The sequence below is a fragment of the Conger conger genome, chromosome 8 (genome assembly GCF_963514075.1).
Source record: "Conger conger chromosome 8, fConCon1.1, whole genome shotgun sequence".
Classification (NCBI taxonomy): domain Eukaryota; kingdom Metazoa; phylum Chordata; class Actinopteri; order Anguilliformes; family Congridae; genus Conger; species Conger conger.
In genome coordinates this window covers 60,874,642-60,887,123 of record NC_083767.1, presented here as the reverse complement: position 1 = coordinate 60,887,123, position 12,482 = coordinate 60,874,642, and the positions used below count along the sequence as shown (strand labels likewise).

Sequence of the window (12,482 nt, the reverse complement as noted above, 5' to 3'; positions counted from 1 at the left end):
TATCTCAACCCCAAATGTATTCAGTGTAATAGAAAGGAATTGGCCTCGCTGTTCCAAATTATCTCATTTAATTAATTTTCATACATGATACATGAATGGATCCAGTGGTACATTACTGCATCCTGTAAATCCAATCCAGTTCAGGCACGTGACCATCTCCGTAAGAGAGAGAGAACAAACCCAGTCAAGAATCTCCCGCTGACTGAGAACTACAAGCCTGATCTGCAGTTGCTGTTCCTGCTTTTTCCTGTTTTGAAGCTTGTTGGGTGTGTTCTGTCCCAGGTTCAGCAGAAGTGAAAGTATCAGACCGAGAGACCGAGAGATGTAACATGGAGGCTAAAGCAATGATTCCTGAGAGCGATCTCTGTTGCTCTGTATGTTGTGACATTTTTAAAGAGCCTGTTGTTCTGAAATGCAGCCACAGCTTCTGTAGAGTGTGTCTGCAGCAGTGCTGGGAAGAGAAGGGCTCTCGAGAGTGTCCCATCTGCAGGAGAAAGGCCTCTATGGATGATCTTCCTCTAAACCTGACCTTAAAAAACATTGTGGAGTCTTACTTAAAGCAGAAGACTGAGAGAGAAACTACAGACAAGACTGAGGCTCGCTGTAGTCTTCATGGAGAGAAACTTGTTTTATTCTGTGAACATGACAAAGAGCTTCTCTGTTTCATCTGTCATACTTCAAGAAAACACAGAAACCACCCGGTCTGTCCAGTGGAAGAGGCCGCTCTGGAGCTGAAGGTATTCTTTTTTCAATCAAAATTAAAAATTCAAGTCAGCATTGAATCTGAAAGTCTTGTTTTAAAGCATCAAAACAGCCAGTATTTTAGAGACTACTGCCATATAAACTGTTATCTGCCTGAGGGGAGAACTGTGCAAAAACCAGGAAGTGCAGAAATCACCAGTGAATCACCAGTGGAGACAGAGCTGTATATACTCTCTCAAAATGGATGTGTTAATATCGAACACAATAAATCAAGCTGGTTCTATGAACGCTTCAACATTCCTTACAGTTGGCTGTAAATTATATGTATGTACAGCCCAGTATTATTATCCTATTTTGCTGAAATATTTTATTGGTTTAATTGTGCTGAAAATGCACAATAACATATTGTGTTATGACGCTCTATAAGAATATTTCAATGATCTTTCCTCGAGTGTAGTATTTTCCATACTACATTTCCCACGTACTTACAGTTACAAAATTATACGGACCATCACTAGTGTAGCAGGGGTAATACTGTGCTATTTGTGAGAATAAGTCTTAATTGATTCATATCACTCCAGGAGGAACTCAAGCCTGCACTTAATCTTGTAAAAGAAAAACTGAAGAAGTTTACTGAGGTTGAACACGGACGTAAGAAGACAGCAGAACACATCAGGGTGAGTAACACAATTAGTAAATATGTCATATTTTGGATGAATGTTGTGTGTGACATGGATAACAAACACACCAACTGCCATACATAAATAACAAAGCGTAATTACACTATTCAGGTTTAAAATGGTGGTTTAATCGCAGAGTCAAGCCCAGCACACTGAGAGGCAGATAAAGGTGGAGTTTGAGAAGCTCCACCAGTTCCTGCATGAGGAAGAGGAGGCCAGACTAGCTGCACTGAAAGAGGAAGAGGAGCAGAAGAGTCGGATAATGGAGGAGAAGCTAGAACACATCAGTGGAGACATCTCCACCCTTACAGACAAAATCACAGCTCTAGAGATGGCCATGGAGACCGAACACGCCTCCTTTTTAAAGGTAGGAGCTTCATTTACTCACCGAGTTTATACCGATTAACCTCAGTAAAGTAATGCCATGTGTGTGACTGTTATCATCCTCTTCACTTTCATTAACATGGCTCCTGCTGTTTCTCACCTATTGTTTCTCATAATGGAATGGACTGAATACATTTATACACTCACAATGATGCTCTTATTGTGTGTTTTTTTCAGAGCTACAACAACATCAAGGAAAGGTATGTGGACTCTCAGCTCATTTCATCTTGTGTGTTTAAGTCTCTTCAGTTCCCGATGCTGACTGACTCCTGCCTGTCGTTACAGAGCCCAGTGCACACTGCAGGACCCAGAGCTGCTCTCAGGGGCGCTGATAGACGTGGCCAAACACCTGGGCAACCTGACGTTCAGAGTCTGGGAGAAGATGCTGGGGATGGTGCAGTACAGTGAGTATCTGGGCCAGATGCTGAAATCAGGTTTTTCAAGATATAATAAAAAACAAGCTTCAATTCAAGTGCCACAGAAATAGTTCAGTGCACGGCAATCAAGGCAATACAGGCAAGGCAGTTTTGTGGTAGATTCCAAAGGGTCAAAGTCCTAACAACCAGAGCAGTGTGGAGAGGGCAGGATTGGGTGTGGGGTGTGGGGGGAGTGGACAGGTAACCAGATCAGTGTGGAGAAGGCAGGGTAGGGGTGTGGTTGGTGTGGGGGGGAGTGGACAGGTATCCAGAGCAGTGTGGAGAGGGCAGGGTGGGGGTGTGGGGGGTGTGGACAGGTAATCGGGAATAATAATAATAATAATAATCATAATAATAATACTAATAATAATAACAATAAGCTTAATTTGTAAAGCATACAGAAAATGTAGCTCAAAGGGCTTTGCATTTAGCCGGTTACAAATAATTGTAAAAACAACACATTGTAGATAAAATATTCAAATAATAAATACTGTGATTGTGGAAATTCCTTCACTCACCAAACAAGTAACAAGACAAGACAAACACTAACACGACTGCCTTAAAGGAGCGACGGTCTTAAAAGAAAGCTCCCTCAGTCTCTTTTGGTGGTGTAGTTGGCCAGGGCCCCGGCCGGGATATTTCATGCTGCCAGTTACACCTCCCCTGACAGCAACGGTAGGAGGCGCAACGCCCACTCCTCCACCAGGTGTGTGTGTTCTCTCCTGTACCTCTTCTTCCCATCGTTTAAAAATCTCTCTTCTTCATATTTCAGCTCCTGTGATGATGGACCCCAACACTGCAAAGGCCACTCTCTCTCTCTCTGATGATCTGACCACTGTGAGACACACAGATACAGCACAGAACTATCCTGACAACCCAGAGAGATTTAACCGCTTTGTAATTGTGCTGGGATCTGAGGGGTTCACCTCAGGGAAACACAGCTGGGAGGTGAAGGTTGGGAATAAACGTGAGTGGATTATAGGAGTGGTGAAAGAGTCCATCAACAGGAAGGGAGATATAATATACAGCCCAGAGGATGGATGCTGGGTCATAATGCTAAGGAATGGTGATAAGTACAGAGCAGCAGGAGTTACTGACCTCACACTGGAGAGGAAACCCCAGAGCATCAGGGTGCAGCTGGACTATGACAGGGGGGAGGTGTCCTTCTTCAACTCCAGTGACATGTCACTCATTTACACTTTTAAACACACATTTACTGAGAGGGTGTTCCCATTCTTCTCTCCCTGTTTGAGAGATGATGGCAGGAACGATGAGCCCCTGACAATCTGCCCAGTGAAAGTCTCAGTAACAGTGACGTCATCCCAGTGAAGGTGTTTGTGTAAAAATGAAACTAGAAATGCTGTCAGAGATTTAGGATGTGTCTGATCTGCCTCAGCATGCCTGGCTGTTGACTTGAGCTTTGGGACACATGCTGGAGATGATCGGGGGGGGTTGATGGTGTACCAGTACCCAATGGAAGATAAACACACAGAGGTACACTCTCAGTGTCTAGACAGGAACACACATCTAGCACAAAGGGGGGTGTCTGTCACAAGGGAGTAATGACAATGTGCTTATTTGCTTTTACCTGGTGCGTTTTATGCTGTAAAGGAGACTATTGTTCCCTGTTAATGTAATTTCTTATTCATCTAAACTTTGGAAACTGCAAAGGACCAAGTGCTTTCACACTTATAGGGTACTGTAGGTGAAATCCATTTCAATAATTTAAATTCATTCATTTTCTTTTCATCACCAATTATTTTGTTGAGTTACTCAACTGTACATGCATTTTTGGTCATGTGTGTGCAGGCTGTATGTTTTGGGTTCTGTTTTGAAGCATTAGAACTGTATTTTATGAAGTGTTTATACATAAAACAGATGCGCTCTTGTGGGTAAATCAAATGCTTTTATACCTGATCGATGTCATTCCTGTTGAACTGGATTCATGAGAGCGTGTACAAGCTTTAATTAGAGTCTGGGCTCTTTTCAGATTGTACTTTGCAGATGCAGTGAAGAATAAATTCACCCTGTCAGTACCATGCTGTAGGATTTACATCTGAGCCTTCAGTAGCTTTACCTGCACACCTGCCATTGGTCACAAACTCTTTTCATATGTGCATGATATGTTTATATTGAACGTAGGATGTAATGATGATGTATGGGAAACAAGTCCACTATAGACACTAGATATTCAGTGTAAAACTATAAAAACATAAGGCTTGATCTAATTTTTATTTTTGTTTTGTAATTTCTTCGTATTTGGGCACACTGTATGTACATGCATAAACATAAATTGATTCTGTCTCAAATCGTATGGAATGGTACAAGCCTCTTCTTTCATTTAAGTCTTCAACCGTGTGTGTGCAGTAAATAGCTTTAGAGATTGTTTGGACCAACTGCTCAACTTTCATCCTCCCAGTGATCAGACTACAAGCACTCTGCTAGGCTAGGACTGTGCACTCTATCCACTGCTATTTCTCTCAGGAATGTGTAAAACTGGCAGTTGAAACTTACATGGATAGTCAAGATATTTTTTTATCCCACTCACTGCAAAGCAATTTGAGATTGCTGAAAAGTACTCTTAAATAAGAATAAAATGCATTATTATTATGATTATTATTATTATGATTATGATTATGATTATGATTATGATTATGATTATTATTTTTATTATTATTATTATTATTATTTGTCGTATAGGAGTTGTCCTCGTATTATCCTAATTATTATTATTATTATTATTATTATTATTATTGTTGTTGTTGTTGTTATTATAAGCAACTAATATAAGAGATACACACTGAAGGTCTAATTAATTTAGTACAATAATGCTTACATCAATAGATTTACATCTGCATGTATTAAGATTTTGTTCGATACCATACTTTCATAATTCAGGCAATTTAGGCAGCGCTCCTGATATGTCTAGCTGAATTTCATCTGAAAAACTTGGGCCCATATTAAATGACAAAATTCATGTTTGATAAAGAACTATTACATTTCCATATCAAGGATAGGATAGACTTCACTTTGCCCCAAGTGAAGGAGTTCAAGTATCTCAGGGTCTTGTTCAGGAGTGAGGGTACAAGGGAGCGTGAGATCGACAGGCGGATCGGTGCAGCATCAGCAGTAATGCGGGCGTTGCACCGGACCGTTGTGGTGAAGAGGGAGCTGAGCCGATTTACTGGTCGATCTACGTCCCAACCCTCACCTATGGTCACAAGCTTTGGGTAGTGACCGAAAGAACGAGATCGCGTATACAAGCGGCTTCCTCCCTAGGGTGGCCGGGCTCAGCCTTAGAGATAGGGTGAGGAGCTCGGACATCCGGAGGGAGCTCGGATTAGAGCCGCTGCTCCTTTGGTCCAAAGGAGCCAATTGAGGTGGTTCGGGCATCTGATCAGGATGCCTCCCGGGCGCCTCCCTTTGGTCGTACAGTCCTGGGACGACGAAGAATGAAAAAAAGAGATCCAAATGCATAATAATAATAATAATAATAATAATAATAATAATAATAATAACAATAACAATAAAAATAATGATAATCATAATAATAATCACTATATCGGTTGGAATTAGCTGATATTATTATTATTATTATTATTATTATTATTATTGTTGTTATTATTATTATGAGGCATATTATTAATTAGCCTATCATCATCATCGAGTACTGACTTATCAATGCTGCATGGAACTGCAAAGATGAACACAGATGTGCATGTATAGGGCTGATCATGCATAGAAAAAATAGAAAAACTACTTTTAATGTCTCTTATATGCAAATAAAAGAACAGCAACACATTTTTTATGTTATCTCTATGCAACAATAAAGTTTTCAGCAGTTGGATTCAAGATGAGATTGTTTTACTTCATTCATGATTTACATGTTGTGGCAAACAAATTGAACATCCTTGTTGTGCTGCACCTGAGACAGACAGACTAAACATATTATTGATTTCCTTCTGTTATCTGTGCAAAATAAGTCATTTTGAGTCAAGAAGAAGGTGGAGAGAACTTGTTCACAACATTATCCAAAATATGCCATTTGGATAGATTTTGGATAAGTAAAAGGACACTTGTGCCTCATCTTGGAAAAACACTTGCAGAATGTCACTGCTTTCAGATAGCAGGGGGCCTGTAGCATAGTGGTTAAGGTAAATGACTGGGACAGGCAAGGTCAGTGGTTCAAATCCTGGTGTAGCCACAATAAGATCTGCATTGCTGTTGGGCCCTTAGCCCTGCATTGCTCCAGGGGACGATTGTCTCCTGCTGAGTCTAATGAACTGTGCATCACTCTGGATAAGAGCATCTGCCAAATGCCAATAATGTAATGTAATGTAGCCACACAAACTTTTTTCGAGTGGTGAACATTGTGGATGAACTGTATACAATAATTGTTGTCCCAAGCAGATTCTGATTTGGTGCAATGAATATTAGAGCATGTAAATGTATGTATCTTTTAGCTTTTAGCTTTTTGTGTTTACCAGACATACTTTCTCATGTATTTCTTAGGCTCTCATGCTTTGGTCTTGATGGTACACATGTGCCCGTCAAATTCAGCCAACCATGCAATGTGTTGCCACACAGTGGAACAGCTTTATTAAATAGTACTGAAAACAGGTCTGGGAAAAAGAGGTTGAAGTCAGCTGAGATCCTTTTAACTTTTAACACATTGCATGTGTCAATAACAGTTCATTATAAAGAGCAGTGTGGTCTCTGGTTCCTCACTTGTGTTTGGTTCTCCACAATCTTCCTGCATTCGTTTGTTTCTTCCTCATCTTTGTTTTTCTTTTCTCCCCCTATTCTCCTGCTCTATTCCTTCCTCTCTCTCCAGCCTGCCTCTGTGCACTTCTCTCTCTCAGCTCGTCCTTCGGCCTCCTCATCCTCCTCCTCTTCCCCCTCTTCCTCCTCTTCCTCCTCTTCCCCGCAGCTGTAGAACCTGCCCTGGTTTGACGCCACCATCTCCTCCACCTTCTCCAGCAGCTGGGAGACGTGACGGGCATTCCTCCGGCTGTGTAGGGCGTGGTACCTGTTCCCGCACCTGTGCACCAGCCTGCGGAGGCCCTGGCTCCTCAGAATGTGCCGCTCGACGCTCTCCCCCAAAGCCTCCGCCCAGGTGAAGAGCACCAGCGTGTGCCTCCACACCCGCGTGCCGAAGGCGGCCATGTTGAGCCTTACCGCCCGGCCGTAGCCGGCTGTGAAAGAGAGATACGCGGGGACGACCAGGAGGAAGGCGTGGGGCCCTGGGGGGCACAGAGCTGCCCTCTGCAGGGCGTGACCTGCGGCCCCGTCCCCAAGGTACCACTTGGGCCCTGTCACTTCCACCAGAGCGACCCGCCGCCCGGCTGCCTGCCCTCGCCTCACTGTGCCTCTCTCTGTCTGGGCCTCCTGTCCACCCAAGATGCTGTTTCCAGCCGAGCTGTTGGAGGCCCAGCTCTCTCCCAGCAGGACGAGCCTGAGCTCAGATGGACCGGGACACTCTGGGAATGGTGGGAATGCGGTACGGATTTGACTGGGAGACTGAGGAGACAGCGGGAATGTTGGGGAAACTGTACTGGGAGGCTGTGCAGGGCTCCCTTCAGCGATCACTGAAACAACAAGAAAAGGCAAATTGTGAGGTTGTGTACTTGATATAATGAGCAGCTGTCATTATTGTTGTTCCTCCTCATGGAGGGGCTTTAACTGTAACAGATGGGGCAAAATATAAACCAGAGGCTTACACAACTCAGCAACCTCAAACTAATTAATTTCATTATAGAGTTGCGCAATATCTAAACATTATACAAGCCCTGTCTGGGTTCTTTTTTACGTATTATTCTTGTTTTCACAGGTGGGTTTCTAACTGTTGAACGGAGTGCACAGGAAGCAGACTATGCCCTGTGCCCGTGCCATTGGCACAAGCGGTTCAGAGAGGGACGAGTCTCGTGGTCCTCGTCAAGCAACTTGGGCACCTCCTTTGCGAACGCCTTTCCCCATGGCCAGATTTCCCCCAAGGTGGTCCTCACAGACTCTTTAATCTTAATCCCGGTTCCTCGGCGATCGCTCCGATTGTCAGCGTGTGAAGCGTCCGCGCCAGGTCCTTGGCCCTCTGGAGGTCGGCGTCAGATCTGAGCGTCGTGCGGGTTTTCGGATCATCCTACGCGTCATCCCGCCCCTCTCTGCACCGCCCGTTCCCCTCAGAAAGGGGCACGGTGCTCCCCAGACCTTTCTTTCAGCGTGAGGGTCTCCGTTGGATTTTTCCCCAGATGAGCTTCGCAACCAGATTCATAGCGCTACAGAGTACACTTCACAAGAGTTAGAAACCCACCTGTAAAAACAAGAATGATGAAGCAAAAAGAACCAAGGCTGGGCTTATATAGGGTTCAAATGTTGTGCAACTGTACAACGTAATTCATTAGTTTGAGGCTGCTGAGACGTGTAATCAATCTCATTATAGCCACACCTCGTATTAACAATAGTTATTCACATCTGAAGCTAAAAAGTACCATACGAGCAGTGTATGAGAGAGACTAACCTGCAGCTGGTTTATGGGAGTCCAGTCTTTGACATGGTTTAGGCACATTCAGTTCCCCTCTCCCTCTCATCTCCTTCACCCGGTTCTGGAAGCTTCTGTCCATAAACTCAGGCAAAAGGTCATTGAGGCTCTCACTGTTGCTGCAAAGTTTGAGATTCTTCCTTTCTGACCATTCCCTCGCTCCGTGTCTCTCTTTCTTCTGTTTGGGCTTGTGGAGCTCTTCCTCCTGCCCTCCATTCGCCTCTTTCAGGGCATAACCTCGTCCTTCACTCACAATGGGATCATCTTCCCTCATCCCCTGCTTCTCTTTTTGCACCCCTGCTGCCCCTTCCACGCGTGTTTCTTTCCTGTCTTTTTCTCTCTCTCTGTTGTCCACCCCGTTTTCCGGATCCACTGTACAGAATTCCACTGGTCCCTTTTTTGCCTTTTTGTACATTTTTTCCAAGTCTAACAGTTTCCTTTCTTTTTCTGTGTACCTCAGTTGTAGCTCTTTGAGCTGATCCTCGGTCCCTTTGAGCTGTTTAACTCCATTTCATGGGTTTTTACCAGCTCCTTAATCTCCTGCTCTTTCTTTTCAAAAGTCCTTTTAAATTCCTGAATCACAGCCTCCCTCTCTGAAACAGTCACCATCAGCTTTTGCTCTCTGTTTCTTGTTTCTCCTTTAGAAAGTAGTTCCTTCTCTCTGGATTCTTTTTCCTTTGGCTGGGGAATGAGTTTACTCTCCATTTGCCTCTCTCTTGTTCCTTCCTCTAGAAGTTGTCTATCTCTCCCTGCCCCGTTATCGTCTTCACCCTCTGTCCATGGTATTATCCCTTCCTTGTTCTTCAACTCCTCTGGACAATTCAGATTTTTCCTGTCAACTTCCCTCTCTTTTTCAGAAATGGCCTCTTGCAGCTCTTCTAGTTCCTTCTTGTATTCCTTACAGCTCTTTCTGATCTCCTCTAACTCAGCCTCTCTTTGAGAGATCAGTCCCTTCAGTTCCTCTACTTGCTCCTGACTGTCTTCATACTTCTCTGTGATGGAAACCAATCGTTTCTCACTGCAATCGTGCTTCTTTTTCAGTTCATTAACGCATCTCTCTTTTACCTCCATCTCTGTCTCTATCGCCTTCAATTTCTCCTCATGAATCTGTTTCTTGTCCTTCGTCTCTCTCTCCATTTTTTCATATTTTTCTTTCCACGTGTCTTCGCTCAGTTTTTGTATCTCTTCATCTCTTTCCTCGATTGTCCCTCTAATTTCATCCCCCTCTCTCTTCCGTTCCCTCTTGATCTGTTCCATTGCTTTGTCTTTTTCTCTGAGCGCCCCTTCCAGCTCTCTAATCCCTGCTTCTCGCTCACTCTGTTTCCTCTCATATTCTGTCTGCATATTTCTCCTGATCTCCTCATAATGAATCCTCAGTTCTGCAATCTTTGTCTCATTCATCTCGGCCCTGGTTCTCAGTTCTTCATTTTCTTTCCTGTAGTCCTCACACTTTTCTTTTATCTCCTCAATCGCTCCATATCTCTCCATGCTCAGTGCCTCATAACTCTCTCTGAGGCAAACCAAGTTTCTCTCCAGCTCATCATACCTTTGTTTTAATTCAGAAATCACCTTTTCTTTCACCTCCAGGACTGACTCTACCTCTGCCTCTCTCATCTGCCTTTTCTCCTCATCCATCTGTTTTGTACCCTCCATCTCCTTCTGCATCTTCTCATATTTATCTCTCCATTCCTCTTCCCTCTGCTTTAGCTCTTCCTCATATTCCTGCAGAGAAGCTGATATTTTCTCTTCCCTTTCTTCAGCGTTGTCTCAGTTCATCCACTTCTCTCTCTTTCTCATATTGTTTCTTCTGTAATTCATTCAGTTCCATCTTCATGTCTTTTATCTCCTTGTCTTTTTCTCGGACCACTCCCTCCATCTCTTCCTCTCTCTGTAGTTCTTTCTCTCCACGTTGCTGTATAATCTCATCCCTCTCCTTCACAATAATGTGAATTCTCTCCACCAGTTCTGCGGTATCAGTCCTTAGCTGCTTAATCATGACCTCTAGTTTTGCTGTTTGCCTTTCACTGTGTTCATACCTCTCTCTTATCTCTTCTACCTCCTTCTCCTTCTCCCTGATTTTCTCTTCTGCCTGCTCCACTCTCTTCCTCTGTTCATCCTTCAGTCTCTTTTCTGTTGCCCCTGCATTTTCTTGTGCTTGATGCATCAGCTCTGAAATCCTTCTGTCCTTCAGCTCAAGTTGTGCTTCTCTTTCGGACAAAGCCTGTGTGTTTCTCTCTGCCTCCCTCTCTCTCTCTGCATCCTTTAGTTTCATCTCCATCTGTATCCTCCTCAGTTCCTCTTCATATTGCTCTTTCTTATATTCCATCTCTTTGTCTTTCTTCTCATTTATTTCATCTATTTCTTCAGCACCTCTCTTCTGCATGTTGTTTCTCTGCTCCATTTCTCTGATCTCCATTTCTCTTGTCTCAGCCCTCTTTCTGTGCTCTTCATTTTCTTTCCTGTAGTCCTCACACTTTTCTTTTATCTCATCTCTCTCCAGGCTCAGTGTCTCATAACTCTCTCTGAGGCAAACCAAATTTCTCTCCAGCTCATCATACCTTTGTTTTAATTCAGAAATCACCTTTTCTTTCACCTCCAGGACTGACTCTACCTCTGCCTCTCTCATCTGCCTTTTCTCCTCATCCATATATTTTGTACCCTCCATCTCCTTCTGCATCTTCTCGTGTTTATCTCTCCATTCCTCTTCCCTCTGCTTTAGCTCTTCCTCATATTCTTGCAGAGAAGCTGTTATTTCTTCCTCTTTTTCCTTGATGATGCATCTCAGTTCTCTCTCTTTCTCATCATTTTTCTTCTGTAATTCATTCAGTTCCATCTTCATGTCTTTTATCTCCTTGTCTTTTTCTCTGACCACTCCCTCCATCTCTTCCTCTCTCTGTAGTTCTTTCTCTCCATGTTGCTGTTTAATCTCGTCCCTCTCTTCCACAGCAATGTGAAATTTCTCCATCAGTTCTGCGGTATCAGTCCTTAGCTCCTTAATCATGACCTCTAGTTTTGCTCTTTGCCTTTCACTGTGTTCATACCTCTCTCTCATCTCTTCTACCTCCTTCTCCTTCTCCCTGATTTTCTCTTCTGCCTGCTCCACTCTCTTCCTCTGTTCATCCTTCAGTCTCTTTTCTGTTGCCCCTGCATTTTCTTGTGCTTGATGCATCAGCTTTGGAATCCTTCTGTCCTTCAGCTTAAGTTGTGCTTCTCTTTCTGCCAAAGCCTGTGTGCTTCTCTCTGCCTCCCTCTCTCTCTGCATCCTTTAGTTTCATCTCCATCTGTATCCTCCTCAGTTCCTCTTCATATTGCTGTTTTACGTTTTCCATCTCTCTATCTTTTTTCCTGAATGCTAACTCCATCTTTCTGATCTCTTTTTCCTGCTCTCTTAGTTTCCCCTCATTTTCTGTGTGAACGCTTTTTAATTTCTCATAGTATTCCCTCTGCTCTCCAATCTCTTTCTCTTGTCCATTTCTATTCTTCTCTATCTCTTTTATCTCCTCTATCTGCTTTTTCATCTTCTCAGTTTCCACTCTCCACACCTCTTCTCTCTGTCGCTGTTTCTTCTCAAAATCCTGCTTCAGAACTTCAGTGGTTTGCTCTGCCACCTGAATTGTGTGCTGTAGTTCTTCCACCTCCCTCTCTTTGTCCTCATACATTTGATCCAAGTCACACAATTCTGTCTTTTTTTCCAGATTCCTGCGTTTTAATTCCCCTATTTCCAGGTCACACTTCTGCATGTTTGCTTTGATCTCAGCTTCTCTT

At 43.4% G+C, this 12,482-nt stretch overlaps 2 protein-coding genes across 2 annotated transcripts; one reads left to right on the top strand and one right to left on the bottom strand.

Moving 5' to 3' along the window:
• Positions 1-329: 329 nt before the first annotated feature.
• LOC133134549 (zinc-binding protein A33-like) lies at positions 330-3,511 on the top strand. The gene is made up of 6 exons (XM_061250749.1): positions 330-737; positions 1,284-1,379; positions 1,519-1,749; positions 1,944-1,966; positions 2,052-2,170; positions 2,955-3,511. The coding sequence occupies exons 1-6, from the start codon at positions 330-332 to the stop codon at positions 3,509-3,511; spliced, it is 1,434 nt and encodes a 477-aa protein (XP_061106733.1).
• Positions 3,512-5,472: 1,961 nt separating this feature from the next.
• LOC133134548 (GTPase IMAP family member 3-like) lies at positions 5,473-8,991 on the bottom strand. The gene is made up of 3 exons (XM_061250748.1): positions 8,697-8,991; positions 7,126-7,770; positions 5,473-5,477 (listed from the first exon to the last, which is right to left on the bottom strand). Exons 1-3 carry the CDS (start codon positions 8,989-8,991, stop codon positions 5,473-5,475), a joined length of 945 nt encoding a protein of 314 aa, XP_061106732.1.
• Between the last annotated feature and the right edge of the window lie 3,491 nt (positions 8,992-12,482).

What these genes read in the sequence shown, in the direction of transcription:
- LOC133134549 (XM_061250749.1), top strand. Translation starts at nt 330, where the DNA reads ATGGAGGCTAAAGCAATGATTCCTGAGAGCGATCTCTGTTGCTCTGTA. An exon ending in AGACAGCAGAACACATCAGG is followed by an intron (nt 1,380 to 1,518) that starts GTGAGTAACACA and finishes GTTTAATCGCAG; the next exon opens with AGTCAAGCCCAGCACACTGA. An exon ending in GCTGGGGATGGTGCAGTACA is followed by an intron (nt 2,171 to 2,954) that starts GTGAGTATCTGG and finishes TTCATATTTCAG; the next exon opens with CTCCTGTGATGATGGACCCC.
- LOC133134548 (XM_061250748.1), bottom strand. Translation starts at nt 8,991, where the DNA reads ATGAGGGAAGATGATCCCATTGTGAGTGAAGGACGAGGTTATGCCCTG. An exon ending in CTCCCATAAACCAGCTGCAG is followed by an intron (nt 7,771 to 8,696) that starts GTTAGTCTCTCT and finishes TTGTTGTTTCAG; the next exon opens with TGATCGCTGAAGGGAGCCCT.